This window comes from Canis lupus, chromosome 4 (assembly GCF_003254725.2).
Source record: "Canis lupus dingo isolate Sandy chromosome 4, ASM325472v2, whole genome shotgun sequence".
Classification (NCBI taxonomy): domain Eukaryota; kingdom Metazoa; phylum Chordata; class Mammalia; order Carnivora; family Canidae; genus Canis; species Canis lupus.
In genome coordinates, this window is record NC_064246.1 from 22,047,310 (window position 1) to 22,065,638 (window position 18,329).

Consider the following 18,329-nt stretch of genomic DNA (forward strand, 5'->3'; position numbering starts at 1 on the left):
GGGGCGCCTGGGTGGCTCAGTGGTTGAGCATCTGCCCTTGGCTCAGGGCGTGATCTCGGGGTTCTGGGATCGAGTCCCGCATCAAGCTCTCTGCAAGGAGCCTGCTTCTCCCTCTGCCTGTGTCTCTGCCTTCTCTCTGTCTCTCATAAGTAAATAAATAAAAATCTTAAAAAAAATAAAGAGGGTGACATTAACCTGGGGAATATGGGCCCCAATGACTGGCCTTCAGGATGTCCTGAACCCTTTGTAATTATTTGCACATTTCATGTTCCCATTTTTTGGTGGGGGAGTTTGGGGACCTAGCTTTTGTTAAAAGATGATTTTCAAAAAAAAGGTAAAATCATGATGCTGATACAAATATAAAATGAACATGTGAAAATTTTTATCTTGCTTATAATGAGGAAACCAGGCAGATGTTATAACAGGTCAAAGGAAAAATGCAAAGAACAGACACATTTATAGATCAGGGATATTAAAATGAATATGGAAACAGTACCCAAACTGGTTTCTTCCCTCGTGGAGAGGGAAGTCACTTGAACCTTTATCAGACTTGGCAGATTTTACATGTTTATAGGTGAAGAATAGTTTGAATTGCTGTAATTATTTAGAACTTCCAGGGTTGTAAAATTACTTCCTTAGAATCAGGTAACTTAGGGGGAGGGCCTCGATCATGTATAGTTTTCCATTGGAAGAACACATCTTCTGCACTTTCAACAGATTATCAAAAAAGTCAGAAACTTCCAAATGTTAATGTTAAATTTAGAGTCTTACTTCAGTTTTAAAAAGTAGCTCTCTTGTAACTAGATTTTGAAGGTAGATTTTCCAGAGGGTGTTTCTATCAGTTGAGGGCCAGTCAGAGGCCCAGGGATAGGTCTCTGGTTTGTGCTTTTGAATAAGATTACATGTTAGAAATCTCCAGGGAAGTAGCCTTTGCAGCTTAATTTAGGTTACACTTCCCAGCATATACTCAGTGTTTCTTATCTCTGATAGCAGCATGACTGTTGAAATAGATATTTCTATAAATATAATTTGGAAAGTCTAGATGACAAAGGTAGAAATACTATTAGGAAGGAGAAAAACCCATATGACTTCTTCCCCAGCTGCGGTATGCTCAGGGAAGCCAAGACTTCTCCTTTCTGTGTGAAGCCTATGGGATTATTTCTGCTGGTCCTTGCTTATAATCTAAGGAGTTCCCATTAACCGCCCATAGGATAGTGAACTCCTTTTGTACTTTGAAAGGTAACTTCTGTATATGCGCACATTTAGCTACTTACCATAAGAGGCTCTGGGAGTGCAAGGCATCAAGTTTGAATAGACCTTTCCCCCCACATCTTCCCTCCCTGCCCCTGGGTGACCATGTATTTAGCAAGGAAACCTGTAATTGCTCTTATCTCAGCATCCCTCAGCCTGTTCCTCTGCTTACTGAGCTTGGTTTCCTGCATGTCAGCATTCTCTCCTAGCTGAAACTCCCTTTCTCTCCAAGAAAGATGCCTTTCTTGATGCATTACAGGAGAAGGGCTCCAAGTCTTCAGTGACAGAATCAGCATCAGTTTTCACTTGATGCCTTGCCCTGCCCACAAGTAAATAAACACAGAATTTACAGACCCATTTGGCAACGTTTAGGGCTGTCAGTGTTTATGAGCTCAGAAGCTTTGATTTTTTTCCAAGAGTACACTTCTAATAACTTGAGAATATTGAACGTCTGTCCCCTTTCTGAGGCCAAGATTGTGTCTCAGTGATGGGCAGGTGCTTTGCCTGAAGGCTCTGGTGCTAAGCATAGAGCAATCAGACTTTTTAAGTGTTTGTGGAGTAGTACTGAGTGTGTACCTCACTCGAGACGTGGCTAGAAGGGGAAACGTGGACTGTTAAGCTCATTAAGATGAACTTGATTCACATAGTGGAATTTTGGAGGAGGTACGTGGTTTGCTCTTTACCATCTAAGAAATGATGATTCAGGCCCTTTGAACATTTCTGTAATGCAGTCAGATGGCTGTTTGGTTTTGTTGCTCAGTTCTTAACTTCTTTAATGACCCAAGGGAGTTTTTCCTTTGGGCTTGTGATCTGGTTTTGCTGATAAACTTTAATGCCTTTTAAGGCTCTAAAAACAATAGTGTTTTCTTACCTGTTTACTTTGCACTTTGAAGTTCTCTGGAATGTGATATGAAAGAGAACCAGATTTAATTTGCTTTGTTTTTTTGTGTTTTTAGGGCAGAAGTGAAGTAAGAAGGACTATATTAACTCTTTGGGGTCTTCTGTATTTTTAACTCCACTCCTTAACCTGAGTCCTAGGCTTTAGATACCATCTGATCTTAAGACATTAAGGCAGTGGGTGAACTTGGGCGGGTTTTCTTTTCCTCACTAGCCCATTCCTGCTTTTAAGCTCGGATTTCTGGCTCTCCTGGAAAAACTGTTGCGTGGTAACATGTGTAGTTGTATTAGATGTCAAGTGAAAGGAAGAGGAAAACAAATCCCCTTTTCTCTGCAGCATTGGAGGGTGGGAGATTTTGATTTTCATAGTATTTGGCTTAGGAATAAATACTAGCCAGGAGCAGTGAGTTGGTCTTGTGGACTGACGTGGCTGGGCCCTCACTAACACTTTTCAGAATGTTTGGGAATGCCTTTACCACTCATCTAAAAGACGGATAGCCTCTGAGTTTGGTGATTGAATCTCAGCAATATGTTAAGTCAATTATTGGGTGATTCCTCTAAAAAAGAAGTGGATGGGGAAGCTGCGTGATCTTTGGACCTCAGTGTGTTCATCTGTGAGGGATGGAGAGTGGTCATGTACTGGTCTTTAACCTCCCTGTTGGCTCTGGCGACCGATGACATGATGTATCTTGTGAGTTCATCTAAACGGTGCCTGTGTGTGCAGTCTGGTTCCAAATACCAGCCCTTGTCCTCTGCGAGTTTGAGCCACTGCCACCAGGAGAGATGTGGGAGAGGCAAGGTGGACTCTTCCCGAGGATCCTACAAAGCAGTCCTAAGTGTATGCAGTATTATAATTATTTCACTGTAGTTGAATAAATAAATGTTGTGTTCCTGCCATGTTGAAGGTGGTGTAGGAGATTGAAAAATTAGCCTTTGCTGTTGTTTGCATTCTTCTCAGCACTTGGTACCAGAAGAGAGATCAGGTATGGAACAATTATTTGGTTATTCTTCCCCAACCTGGGTTGAGTGCTTTGCCTCTGGAACGCATTAACTCACAGAGCTGCAGTTGGCTAATGCAGTTTGGCCCTGGTTGACTCTTGAGAAATAACCTGCAGTGAGGCATACTGGATATTTGGCATAGTAGAAATGCAAAGAAGTCATTGTGCTGTGATAGGGAGGTGAACCTTTTGTAGAAAAGTAACTTTCCCAGAATCCCAGTTTCACAGTGGATCTGTAGTGATATTGTTAGGAATCAGTGTTCTGAATCTTTCCTCCTGTGAGTGACAGGCTTACACTTGAACCCAGGTCTGTGTTGTGGCCAGCAGTCCTCTCGGATGAGCAAGCATTTTGAGAGGCCCAAGTTATTGTTACTGGAGCCAAAGAGAACTAGGGAAGCTAGTCCATGGGCACTTTAGTTTTGCCCAGAAAACCTTAGTAGACTTTGTGCTGGGTAATAATCAACTGAGCAAAATTGCTACATTTTCTTTGGCAAGGAATCCATGTCTCTGTTCAGAAATTATTAGTATAGTCAATCATTCTGACAGTGGGAATGGTTTTCTTTGATCTTTAGCCTGATTTTCTTTGATGTGGGAGGATCAGGAAAGAGGACGTACATTGGAGTAACTTGCTGGTTCCTCTGCTTGGCCTCACAGCATTTTGGTTTCTTTGAGTGTACTCTTCTTTGAGTTCATATTCCTCTGGTTAATGTTTAGATGTATATAATGTGGAACCCAGAGAGATGTTCTCAGACATCTTAGAATTCAACTCTGAGTGTGAAGTCCTATGTTGTCCTGACTTTGCTATAGAGCAAAACTAATCTTTCTTGATTCCACTCTTTACGATATACGAAGTGAAACCATTCTATTTTTTTTTAAAGGTTTTACTTATTTATTAGAGTGTGAGAGAGCACAAGCAGGGGGAGGGGCAGAGGGAGAAGCAGAGTCCCCGCTGAGCAGGGAGCCTGATGCAGGGCACCATCCCAGGACCCTGAGATCATGACCTGAGCTGAAGGCAAATGCTTAACCTCCTGAGCCATCCAGGTGCCCCATGGAACTGTTCATTCTTCACCTGAGAACCTTGTGAGGTTATGAAGCACACAGAAAATAACATGAAAGCTAGTGAAGATTTTAAGTTATATAAATATCACTGTGTATTCTCTACAGATGAGTTAATGCTTTTCAGTGCTTCGCCCTTTCCTGTGCGTGTTTGTCATGGCACCTTTGGCCTTTTTTTCTTCGTTCTGTTCTCTCTGTGATCAGGTGGTCACTTAATTTTTGAGTTTTGAAGGGAAGAGAAAGTTTTAAGTGAAATAAATTGGTGATCTCTGATTCCTATAAAATAGCACCATGTGTATAGTAGGTTGGTCAGGAAATAATCTTGGCCTCACAAAAATGTTAAGAGAATAAATCATAAGTGTAAAAAGCACAGGTTGTGTGAAGTACAAAATACCTCCATATTAATACCGTTCATTGCATTACACAACTGCATTCTAAATTTAAAGAAGCCAGGAGTAGGATCACAGTAAGGCACCACTTTATTTTATTTTATTTTATTTTATTTTATTTTATTTTATTTTATTTTATTTTTTTATTTATTTTTTTAAGGCACCACTTTAAACCTGAAGGTGGTGATCCATTTAGAGGGATGCAGAATCAGTTTAGTGTTTCAAACATTTTAAAAAAGAGGAAATAGGGGATCCCTGGGTGGCTCAGTGGTTTGGCGACTGCCTTTGGCCCGGGGCGTGATCCTCAAGTCTCGGGATCGAGTCCCGCGTCGGGCTTCCTGCATGGAGCCTGCTTTTCCCTCTGCCTGTGTCTCTGCCTCTCTCTGTGTGTGTCTCTCATGAATAAATGAATAAAAATCTTAAAAAAAAAAAAGAGGAAATAGAAAAAAATGTAAATGCATTACAAGTGATCAGGTGTTAGTTTTTATTTTGGAAACCTTTGTTTTGGTTTCATATCTTTCTGTTACTGTGTGTACTAGAGGTCTAGTTAACCTCATGGTCTAAAAAGTTAACATGCAGGAATGCCTGAGTGGCTCAGTTGGTTAAGTGTCTGACTCTTGATTTTGGTTCAAGTCATGATCTCAGGGTTGTGAGATGAAGCCCCTGTCAGGCTCTACACTGGGTATGGAGCCTGCTTGGGATTTTCTCTCTCCCTCTCCCTCTGTGCCTTCCCAACTCCTCTAACCTCTCTAAAAAAATTTTTTTAAATACATGAAAAAATAAAAAGTAAGATGCCCAAATTTACAAAATTTGTAGACCTCTGTTATTGTGTTACTTTATTTTTTTTCTTAAAGATTTTCTTTTTATTTATTTGACAGAGAGAACACAGGGGAATGGCAGAGGGAGAGGGAGAAGCAGACTCCCCACCGAGCAGGGACCCCCAATGTGAGGCTCAATCCCAGGACCCTGGGTTCATGACCTGAGCCAAAGACAGATGCTTAACGGACTGAGCCACCCAGGCACCCCTATTGCGTTACTTTTTTGAAAGTGTCTTGGTCCCTTGAAGTGATTCAGGAGTTGAAAGAGTTCAATGTGATTGGAACTAGGAGGGCCATTAAATTCCCATAAATCCCAGCAGCTGCCTTTTGTATGATAATGATTAGGATTATTGAGTACTATTTTGATGTCTTGTAGGCGTCAGCTAAACCCTAATCATTAGATGGGGAATGGAATAAGTAAGAAGAGAAAGGCCAGTTAGTTTACTCATCTTTATTTGACATAAGCTCCTTAAAGCACTTAATATTTTGAATCTTCATCCTACTGAGGTTTATCTTTTCCATTTTAATACTGTACTTTAAAAAGAAGTAATGAAACTGGATATCCTTTGTCATCATTTTATATACATTTAGTGGGCAAAATGTTTTGTTTTGGTTTTCCTCCAGAGGAATACATTTTCAGTCTGGTAATAAACCCTAGAAGAAGGACTGCTGCTTTACTTGTGGAAATTTTACCAAAACTGTTAAGGGTTGGAGATAGACACCCACACACACCCGCAGATACACATTTTACACAGACACAGTTTATTTGTTCTGTGACAGTTATTCTGTGTCCCTTCTTCTAGATGCACAGATGCAGTCTAGAAGAGTGGATGTACAGGTGGGGGAAATATTTGTCTGGAGGGGCACAACAAGCTAGTGGCCTTCATAGACGACTGTTCATGGTTCTTCTATTTCCTGAGACATTATGTAGATTAAATTGAAATAAATAAAAGCCTAAGTATTGTAACTATTAATACATATGCAGGTATATATAGACCAAAAAATGTATTTCTGTAAGTAAGAAAACATGGTGGGAAATAGCAATTATAATTATATTACGTTCTTGTGCTGTTTCTGTCTAGATGTGTTTATATCGGTAGTCATATAGTTTGTTAAAGTTTGTTCTGATCTGTACATGTATCCAGGACAGATTCTGCCAAGAACATAAATTGTGAGAAGGAAACTCAGGATGACACCGAATGGTGATGTGTTAAGTGTTCCTCTAACTGTGGACACTTAGAATGAAGAATGGAAAAAACATGGAACCCTGGGTCTTGGCTGGGCTTAGGAGCACTGTCTCACCGTGGGCCTTTGTTTGTGAAGTGAGAATATGGACTTGATCTCTAGGGTTCCCTTCAGCATTGGGATCGTATGCTTCTCTGGGGTTGCAGTGTTGCGTCAGGCTCCAGCCTGGGGCTCGTGCCCTGTGCAAGGCCCCAAGGAGCTGCCTCCTTCTTTTTTCCAAGGAGACAATGTGGATTAGCCCACAGAGCCCTATAAAGCATTGAGTGTTAGTGCCGTGAGGTGCTTATTCATTGGGGACAGAGCCTAGGTTGTTTGTAGTAACCAGAAGGGCCTTGGGCTGAGGCCAGGACATGTAATTTCTGTGACCAGTTAGTTGTCTATTCAAACAGTTTGCTAGGACCTATCCAAGGACAACGTCATTCTGTCTTTGGAGAAGGAGAATATAGGCATAGATCTCTTCCTAAGGAGATACATTTAAGGGCTTGGAATTTAAGGACTCCCATTATCATCTTAGAGCAATTACCAAGAAAATATGTTCTTGCTGAATGTAATTTTATAAATGTTAGCAAGAAATGCCTTCATGTCATAATAGGCTGTGTAAAAATTGACATAGTTTGCATTTAGCTGATTCTTTGCTCTCTCCTGGATGCTAATTATATTACTTTTTATCCCGTGTACGAAAGGTTGATAATATTTACAGACATCTTTTGAACTAGGTAACCTTTATTTTCTGGGTGAATTAGGAACTAGTATCACCAGAGGCAAAGCTAATCTGCATGATTATTTCTTCTGTCATCCCATTCATATGCGCTATTTATTTATTTATTATTTTTTAAAGCAGGCTTCATTCCCAGCGTGGGGCTCGAACTCACTACCCTGAGATCAAGAGTCACATGCTCTGCTGACTGAGCCAGCCAGGCACCCTATATACACAATTTAACCATTTGGTTTGATCATAGTCTTAACACTACAAGATTTTTTTATAATGATGGCAATCATGATGTAACATGTCTGATGATGGGTAGACTCCTCTGGTCTTCCCTGGGTTCTGACCAGCACTGTCACTCCCATGTAGGATTGAGGTTGTTGGTAGCAACAGTGGGCTCTGGGGAATGGCCAAGAACCTTGAGGGGTGGCAATAAGCTGTGTTTCCATGGATAGCCCTCTAGGGAACCCAGTACTTGCCTGATGTTAATGACCTTATACTGCAGCCTAATTGCTAAAGTTAGAAAAGTGTTTTCAGTAGACATTTGTTCAGTACCTGTCCTCCTAAGCTTTCACGCTCCTGCTGGAACACCGCAGGTAGATATCTAACAGCAGCATAACTCAAACCAGTATCATCTATATCTCAAAATCTCCTTTACCTTCTTCAGCTTCCCTTTCTCTTCTAGTCTACCGTGGTTAGTGGTGACACCACTCACCCACTCTCTCAAATTTGAACTTGAACATTTGGAATTACCTATCCTCTTCCTACTCTATGCTTCCTGTATCTGAAGTTAGCAAACCCCGTTTGTGCTGCTTCCAAAAAGGGTTTTTAATCTGTACTGCTTTTCAGTCCCCATGTCATCCTGCCAAGCCTAGTTTGTTTCTCCTCTGGACTGTTTCAGCAGTCCTCTTAACTGAAATTTATGTTTCTGACCTCTGTCTTCCTTCCCTTTATCTCCCATGTAGTTATCTTAAAAAAAAAAAAAAAAAAAAGTACTCTCCTGATTAACAACTCATGCCTTTTGTTTGCTGCTGTTGTTTTTGCCTTTTCTTTTTCTTTCTTTCTTTCTTTCTTTTTTCTTTTCTTTTTTTTTTACACTCAACATTATGTTCTAGAAATTTGTCTATGTAGTTCATTTAGATTTATTTATTTATTTATATTTTTAAATGCTACGTAGTATGAATACATAAAGTGGGTGTATTATAGACTAATAATTTCTCCATGAGTGGGCATTTATGATATTTATATTTCACTGTTACAAAGAATACTGAAGTGAATGTCCTTGATCCTGTACACATTGAAGCATGTAGATACCAAAAAGTGGAATATGTGGGTCCAAATGAATGTACATTTAAAAAATGTAATAGACACTGACAAATTGCTTTACAAAAAGTGCCTATCAATTTATATTCCCACTCTCCATGTTTTTTTTAAGACCATTTTTAATCTGGACCTAGTGTATTTCTGCCAGCCTCCGTTCTTTGACTTGTGTTCACACCTGTGCTTGGTCACGCTTGTACTGCTGGCCACGGTTCAAATGTTCATGGAGTGCTCTCTGTGTGCTGGGGATCTAGCACTGATGACACGGAGAGGTCCCCGTTGTCATCGCTGCTCTTACTACACAGAACATTTTTGCCATTTCTAGACTTTCTTATGCATTTGCAGCTACTTTTCTCTCTTCCTGGTATGACTTTTTTTTTTCATTTAACTTCTGCCAAGAGAATTTTCTTCAATAGTTCCTTTACCCTTTTAACTGTATCTTCCCTTTCTTCTGTCAGGTTAGAATTAAACAGGCCTCCCTTAGTGGTCTGTCAGCATTTTACTTAAATCCTTTTTTTTAAAGACTTTGAGAGAGAGAGAGAGCATGAGCAGGGGCTGGGGGTGGGGGTGGAGGACAGAGGGAGAGGGATAAAGTAGGCTCCCCACAGAGCAGGGAACCTGATGTGGGACTTGATCCCAGGACCCTAAGGTAATGACCTGAGCCAAAGGCAGACACTTAACTGAGCCACCCAAGTGTACACATAGGCACACACACATACACACACACTCCTGCCCCTTTCCTATAAGATTGTAAGCTCAGTGAAGGCAAAAACTTGTGATGTTTATTGTAAGGCTCCCCCAGGCTAATGCCTTAACCACTGGTGACGCTTAGTAAACATTGAAGAAGTGAGTGAAGAACAGACTACCATCAGATGAACTTGTTTTGTACTGGACACTGTGGGGGCTTGAAATGATGACTAAGGTCTGATCAGTGTTCAAGGACTCAACCACGTAGTGCGGAAGATAAAAACAGATGAGTAGGCTGACTGGTGATAGGCTCTGTGTGGTGGCACAAGGAGATACTTCAGGCGAGTTTAATGGGAGAGATGAATTCTCATGAGTGGGGTAGTCGGGTAGATTTTCCGATGAGAGGACTTTTTTCTTCCTTGTGCCAGATATTGTGTGATACAGAGAGATAAGATATAATCTGTGGCTCTCAGAGTTTTTTAGTCAAGTTGGGCACGAGAACGGAGATTGGCAGACTGGTGCATGGTCCAAATCTGGCCTGCTGCCTGTTTTGGTACAGCCCATCGGCTAAGAATGATATTTTACGTTTTTAAAATTATTTTTATAAAAAGAATATTTTGTGATGTATGAAATTATATGCAGTTCAAATTTTTAGCATCTGTGATTCACTTTGGCTGTAGTCATTGGTTTCCCGTTGTCTGTGGCAGCGTTTGTGCCCTAGCAGCAGAGTTGAGTAGTTGTAACAGAGACTAGCTGGCCTGTAATACCTGGACTGTTTCCTCTCTGGCCTTCTACAGAAACAATCTGCTGACCCCTGAGTTAGAGGATGGGAAGGATTCAAATAAAGTAGAGAAGGAGAGCGGGGTGATGAGTACTGTATACTCATGGTGAAGCTTCAGGGCTGAAATGATGAACCAACTGAACCTTTTATTTTATAGACTTGTCAGAAGATCAAAAACCTTGTCAAAGTCCACCTGACTCGCAAGGGGCAGTGCACACCAGGGTGACTGGAACAGAAGCTTTGAGGACTGTAGAGGATGATAAGATTATTGCTGCTGAGGTGGGGCCAGATCATGAATGGCCTTGCCCTTGAAAAATTAGAGCTGAGGAACAAATGAAGAACAGATTTCTTTCTCTCTGAATATAATGTTTTTCTTTCTTTTTTTCCTCCCTCTTGTATTTCTAGAAGGCTTTTGAGCCCTACTTTGAGATTTTGGAAGTGTATTCTACAAAGGCCAAGAATTATGTAAATGGACATTGCACCAAGTATGAGCCCTGGCAGCTGATTGCCTGGAGTGTCCTCTGCACCCTGCTGATAGTCTGGGTGTACGATTTTGTCTTCCAGCCAGAGAGTAAGTATACTGCCCCCTTTCCTCTGGACAGGTATAGTGGAGTCTCACCAGCTTTAGAACGTATGGCTGATGGATTAGACTAATAACTTCTTGCCTTCTGGTTTGGTTCTGATTTTTAGAATCTATTTAAATGGGAAGTGGAATAGTTGTCTTCTGACTGTAAAATTATAGTAGGACTCTCTACATAAAGTTATAATAACAACTTTAATGTAACTATTATTACTTCTTGATTTTTCTGGATTTCCAGCTTGCATAAAAACTCCTGAGAAATTCATCATTGTAAGGGTCCACTGGTATTTCAGAGTATAGCTTAAAACCTTTCTCATTTTTCATTTCTTGCTTGGAACATAATTGTATCTCCTGGAGTTCCCCAAGCAGGAATTTATTACTTTCATTTTAGGCCATCCTTTTGATACAGATTATGTGAAATTGGAACAGCACTCATGCAGTGACTGTGTGGATATCTGCTGTGTGCCAAGCACTGTGCTGGGCTCTGGGGATATCTACACAAGTCATCTAGGGTTCCTGTCCTCTTGGAATTGTACTTCTGATGTTGGGGGACAGCATTTTGCACATCCTGGGTAGTGACTCGGAGAGCCAAATTGATGTGGGTGGCAGGGGAGGCCACCTCTCATGGAGTGCAGAGGAAGGTGAGAAGTCTCTTGGTGGTGAGTTTATAAATCCTCCATCCTTCCTAAGGTCCTGTCCACCCTTCCTCCCCTGCCAAACCTCCTTGTGAGTTGTGTTCCCCTGCAAGTTGTGCTTCCTAAGTAAAGGAGGACAGTGGGTGTTTTATAACACTGCTCTGCACTCCTTCGCCACCCTTAGTGGAGGGAACTGGAGTTAACTTCCTTGGGATAAAAAACCAGTAACATTGAAGAGAATTGCTTGTCCTGTCTCATTTGTTTAAAATGTCCATGACTGGTTGCTTCCCTGGTAATATCTGTTGGAAGGGGCTCTTTACCTGTATTGTTTCTGTTTTTCTTCTCCCCCCAGGAATGTTAACTTAGGAGCCAGATTCAGTTTTATCTATTTACCCTGCAGATAGGCCCTGAGCTGGTCCAGGAACCGTGCAGTTATGGCACAGTAAACATTGCACTTAATGAAACTGGAAATGAGACCTGATTGCCCTGTGTAAATTTGAGTCTACTGCAGCTGTAAAAATCCTCAGTTCTCCTAGTCCTCATAAGATTTTCCTCATAAACTCTGGTGACTAACCCTTCTGCTGCATCTGCTTCATGGTTTGGAAAGGGACACGACCCATAGCTTTCTGCTCAGGCTTGTCCTTTCCTGGGAAGCCCACCATGTTGTCCTTCCAGGTGAGTCCTCTTACTCCAGAGGACTCTAAGGAATAGTGATAAATAGACTTTTCTTTCTCTTTATTTTTTATTGTGATAAAAATACATGTACATAAAATTGACTGTTTTATCCCTTTTTTCAGTACATTCACATTGCTACACAGCCATCCCTACCATCCATCTCTAGAACTTTGTCAGCATTGCACACTGCAACTCTGTATCCATTGAATGATAACTCTCCATTAGCCCCTCACACCAGTGCTTCTTCTATGTACTTTTTCTTTTAGGGTGGTGCATTTGTAAAAACCCACATGGTTACAGATCTTGAGATTTTTATTTCCTTGCTATGATTAATAATAGCTTTAAGTATCAAGTTCTGTCTTTAATTCTACAGGCCAGGGTGCCTGTGTGCACTTTGCCCACCTGGTAGTAGAAGCACAGCCACCTTAGGCCCTGGTATGTACTTACCTGCTTTTAGTGTTCCAAATAGAATATGCTGGCCTCTGAGTATTCCGTGAGAAAATTACTAGTAGCAGTGTGTGTTATAAGTATGCGCCATGTAAATTGTTGTAAGCCCAACTCCGAGCTATTTAAGACCTTTTTAATAACATTTTTTCTTATTACAAATATAGTATATGTTCATTACAAAAAATTAGGCAATACAGGTAACCCATAAGAACTAAATGCAACTCTTGCTGCCTACAGCCAACCACTATTTACATATATGTATCCTTTTCTATATCTGAAACCAGTCTCAAACCATACAAAGTGTTTTTGAAGGTGAAAATTTTTTGAATATCAGCAATTTCCTACAGCTTAACACACATACACACAACACACTTTTTTTTTTTTCACAACACACTTTTTATTTTGTAACTTCTAACTTGAATTTTAGACACAGATCAAAATGTCTTCCATGTAGAGATTGGAGATAACTTTGATAGCATTGCTGTTTTTTCACTACCTTTCTCAGAGAGAAGTATTATACTTATCACTCAACAATTGAGTTATTTTTAGCAAATTGCCCCAGGAGTCTCAAAGTCTGGGCTAGTGGTAAATTTTGCTGATCTTCAAACTCTGAATACACTTCTACGAGGAGAGGATAATTCTAGAACACAGGATGGACACTGGGGCAGATAAAAACTGGAAGGGGCAGGAAGATGAGGGTGGGAGCATGGGCAGGGGTCAGCAGCTGTCCGCCACGTTATCTCTTCCTTAATTCCAATCTGCGATTATCAGCACATGTCATTACTCCTCAACGTTGATTTCACCTGTGGGACTGTTCATAGTTCATGAACAGAAATCAGCATTATGTGGTGGGAGGAGGTGATACACTCTCCCAGTTTCTAGCTGTGGCACTTTGAGCAACACCCTTAAGCTCTCTTGGCCTGTGTCCTAATAGTAAGATGGGTAGAAGTGTCACCCGCCTTACTTAGTCATAGGGTAATACAAGTATCGAGAGGTATCGTTTGTGCGAAAGGAATTTGTAAACTGTAGAGAGCCATATATTGTCCTCACGCTGCATTTCCTATTTTATTACCTCAAAACACTATCAGTAACATTGTAATTTCTTTTCTTTCTGTACCTCTAGGGACTTTTGACTTTTGAGATCATCTTTTTAGTTCATGACCACATGATCTTTTCATTTCTAATTTCTCTATCTCTGATGTTGGATTTTCTTCTTTTTCCCTGTCTTGTTTAATCTCGCAGCTTGTACACTGTCCATTCTATCCTCCTCCACCTAGCCACATTATTGTACTTCTGAATAAGTGACTCCATTTACTGAGTTTTCAACCTCTTTCTGCCTCATTAGTTAATTACTTCATCTCTTATGAAGTTGTTCTGAATCTTTACAGCTTTAACATTGTTAGAAATGGTCAAATAATAAGGAGCTTGAATATTTAGCACTATGTTATACTCATTTGTTGGACTATTATGGTAATATTTAAAACTCTGTTTAGGAAGAAATTTTAACATAGAAAATGCTGTGACGAGAAGACAGCATTGTACATACTACAAGATTGTAGCTGTGTGTTTCAGTGTGTGGAACATAGGACTGAAAGGAAATACTCCAAAATTTAAACCAAAAAGTTCTACAAACAAGTGATTTTAATCCCTTTGTCTTCTTACTCAGTCCGGGTCTCAGTCACCTGGTCCTGTCCCAGACATTATGAAGTGTTGACTCTAGGTAGGCACTATGGGTGAGGTGGAAAGGCAGGGTTGGAGCCCAAGCAAGAACAACCAATAAAGATGCAAGACATCGTGTAATCAGTGCTGATGAGGCACAGACAGTCTGTGCTTGTTAAAGAGTGCTCCACTGGCCAGGGAAGTTAGAATGCCCACATCTTCTAGAAATGTAGTAGAAGATCATAATCATTTCCTGCCTGCGCAGAAGTTAAGTCTAGATTTCTTATAGACTCATTTGAGATAACATAATTCTTGTTGTGCATTTGAGGCAGCGTAGAGTCCCGGGGGTCTAGGACTAGGAAAATTAAGATTTCAGTGAAATCCCTGCTCTGACACTGATGTGTTGTGTGGCCTTCAGCAAGTTACTGATGCTTGATCTTTAGTTGCCTCTGGATGGTTGGTGGTGCCTTCTGTATAGAATGTGAATTCATTAAATGTTATGATGGTCTATTTAGATGCCATGTATTTATAATTAGTGCAATAGATAGGATTCCATATTTGTCCTGTGCACTGCCTGACAGAAAGGAGTCTGATTGGTGTCCATGATACTGAAAGCCTTTTGAAGTCCAAAAGATGTTGAAATGTTGTCAGGTGTGTGTTGAATGAGAGACTAGAGCATAGATCCTGAAGGAAAGCATGGCTTGGTCATTTGTTTTGTGGGAAGGAAGAGAGGTGTTGGGCATCTGAAACCTTGGGAAGGTCACCAGCTCTGAAATACATGTCATTTGACCCAGCATTCTGTTTCTGGGAATTCATGCTGTAGGTACACGCTCAGGTGTGTGCTGCAGGGTTATTGATTCACTGCTGTTGGTAATAGGAATTACTAGAAATAACCGAAGCGTCCATCAGGAAGGGGCAGGTTAAATCAGTTATGATATATCCATATAATGGACTACTTGAGAGCTATAAAGATGAATGAGGGGGCACCTGTGTGGCTCAGTCAGTCAAATATCTGCCTTTGGCTCAGGTCATGATCCCAGAGTCAGGATCCAATCCCACATTGGGCTCCTTGCTCAGTGGGGAGTCTGCTTCTTCCTCTCACTTGTGCTTCCTGTGTCTCTCAAATAAATACACTCTTAAAAAATGAATGAGGAAGCCCTGAGCTTTAAGAGAATATGCCTAAGTAGAAAGTCAAGATCTAGTATAGTGTTAGCATATGCTACCTTTTATTTAAAAGGTGGGACAAGTAAGTTTATCTTCATTATTGCTTGTATAAGCATAAAGAAATTCTAGATAGGTATTCTAGAAGTGAGTAGTAGTAGTGTTTACCTGAGGGTAGGATGAAAATCTGGGGAATAGATGAGAGAGAAACTTACAACTCTGTGTGTTTGTTAATTAAAATTTTTTTTTCAAAGATTCTATTTATTTTAGACAGCATGAGCAGGGGGAGAAGCAGAGGAGGAGGGAGAGAAAATCTGAAGCAGACTCTGTGCTGAGTGTGGAGTGACATGGGGCTTGATCTCAACCCTGAAATCTTGATCAGAGCCAAACCAGGAATCAGGTGCCTAACTGACTGAACCACCCAGGCGCACCAATTTTTAAAAATTTTTGAGCCGTGTAAATATATTCCTTACTTGACAATTTAAATTTCAAGTTTGTTTTTTTGTTTGTTTTGTTTTGTTTTGTTTTGTTTTTAACAGTAAGAAACTACCTTTGCCATTAGAAGGCAGGTGAGATTGCAGAAGGCACATTGAGTAGTTCATACATTATGGTAGTAGCTCATATCCATGGGAATTTATTTGGATAACAGAACTCTTTATTTCTTTTAGGTTTATGGTCTAGGTTTAAAAAGAGATGTTTTAAGCTCATCAGGAAGATGCCTATTATTGGTCGCAAGGTAAGTGGAATCCGTAGATCTTCCTTCCCTACCACCATCCCCATGATCATGACCTCTTCTTTTTATTAAACCTAGTGCAAATTCCTAAGGGCAAGGGGTGATTTTTGTCCCTCACTTCCCAGGAACATCTGACAGTGTTTGAGGACACTTTTGGTTGTCACAACTGGAGGGGGGTGCTTTTGGCATTTAGTGGATTGAGGATGGGGTGCTACTAAACATCCTACAGGGCCCGGCTAAGAATGATCTGGCTCAAAATGTAGAAAGTGCCAAGATTAAGAAACTCAAACCTATCTCCAACATATTTGACCGAAGAAGAAAGGTGACAGTCTATTAAGGAAGAAGTTGAGATTAGAAAACCTGATTGAAGTGGCATGATTCTTCAGAGCAACATTTGTCTGCATTGACTCGAGATATGTGTCTGGGGATTGGGCACTTAATGTGGTTGGCAGACTTTCTCTGTGAAGGACCAGATAGGAAACATTCTAGGCTTTGCAGACCATCCCCTGTCTGTCAGAAGTCTTCAAGTCTGCCCCCTGGAGCGGGAAAGCAGCACAGGGCGATAGATAGGTAAAGGGATGAGCCTGGCTGTGTTCCATTGAAATTTCCTTTACAAAACAGGCAGTGGCCAGATTTTGGCTGTAGTTTTAGGATCCTGTCTTTAGAAACACAGCGAGCACTGTTCTCTTGCTCTTTGTACCTGTCTGCAGCATGCTGTGTTCCCTTCACTGTGTCCTCTGTCCCCTCACCCATGCTGAGGACAAGACAGTCACCTCTGTACCCTTCCCATCGGTCCTTTATCACAGATGAAGATAACCAGGGCAGGTCCCATGCAAGCTCTAAGGAAGGTGCAAGAGTCCTGATGTCCTCATCTCCCTCAGTGCCCTGCCTGCCCCTCAGTTGTCCTTCAAGCGTTCTTTCACTTTTGGCTTTCAATTCCCTTTCCCTTTTCCCCTTTCCTGCCCAGACCAGAAGAGATGTCAGTCATCTTTAGCCTTTGATCAAAATCCATTCAGACTCCTGGGCTAACTCTCCCATAACTATGGATTTCTTTTTAGGTTCATTTCCCGTAGGGAAGTAGAAGTAGTTATTGGGTTATAAAAGGGGAATGGGAATAGATAGGCTTTGATTTGACCCTCAATCATCTTAACCCTAAAATGGAATCTCCTTGAGTCATTCCAGAGTTAAGGGGTAGGGAGAGGGCAGGTGTAGATGGTGGACTGGATCTCAGAGGATACTAATATTTCCCCTTCTCATGCACTGTATTTTTCTGCTCTTTTTCTTCACACATTTCTCCTTCGGTTTCAGATTTTGAGACAAATAAATGCCAGGGTTCCAGAACTCATTCTTAAATTTATAAAATAACAGAATTAGAAGGCACTTAGGAGCTATATAACCACCTTTCATTTTTTAGGAGCAGATTTTGAGGCTCAGAGACGCATTCTTTGTGTTGAGTGAGTGCGTATGTCTCTGTGTCATCTGTTTCCTTACACACACTTACTCAGCACATGGTTAGTGGGCATGCACTTGGCGTCAGGTATGCTCACCGAGTGAGTCCCTGCTCTGTGGAGCTTACATTTCACAGGAAAAACAGAAAATAGATAAGTGAACAAATACGTAAGAATTTCATTTTGCAGAAGTTGCTGTGAAGAAATTAAAATGTGATAGAGGCTCTGAGGCAGGAATTAGGGGAAAGGTACCTGCTGTGCTTTCTAATACGGCTCATTATCATTTGGTGTCTTTTTTATTTTATTGCAGCATCACAGTCTTTGCATGGAAGCTCGGCTTCCATGGTTTGTTCCCATGGCGAGCTCACCATTTGTGCAGCATAGCCCTTCTTGTACAACCTTAAAAATACTTTCATGCCCATCACATGCCTCAGCCCGGCCCTGGGAGTGCGGCCTGTGCTGCCTGCCGCTGCCTGCCCATTGGACTGTCGCGGGCATGTTTCGCAGGCGCGGCTTGCCCTGCCGTTTCACTGAGGGCCACATCTGGGAGGGCCCTCTTGTGTTCTCATCCTCCACAGCTAGAGATGGGAAAGTCGAAACGTCTGGGGTCAGATTGGGCCTCAAACTTTTCACACGGGTCGCTGACACCGTCTCGCTGTAATGCACACAGATTGTGACCTGTAGCCAACTCTTCCGCACCTACCCCACCGCCCCCGGCACTGCCTGAGTAGGGATCGCAGCCCCTCCTCGGGTCTGTTGTGTTCTTAAACTCTGCTCTGTACCCCCAGCACTCTCTATTACCTGACTTTCGTTTTCTGTCTCTGCTGCTAAAAATATGCATCA

The 18,329-nt window shown here is 41.4% G+C and overlaps 1 protein-coding gene across 2 annotated transcripts in view; it reads left to right on the forward strand.

Moving 5' to 3' along the window:
- Positions 1–18,329, forward strand: part of SGPL1 (sphingosine-1-phosphate lyase 1) — a 56,547-nt gene that overhangs the window by 15,300 nt on the left and 22,918 nt on the right. For both annotated transcript variants that reach the window (XM_035714955.2, XM_025434615.3), the window contains exons 3-4: positions 10,554–10,719; positions 15,974–16,041. In XM_035714955.2, coding sequence (XP_035570848.1) covers positions 10,554–10,719; positions 15,974–16,041 — 234 coding nt within the window. The remainder of the gene's footprint in view (positions 1–10,553; positions 10,720–15,973; positions 16,042–18,329) is intronic.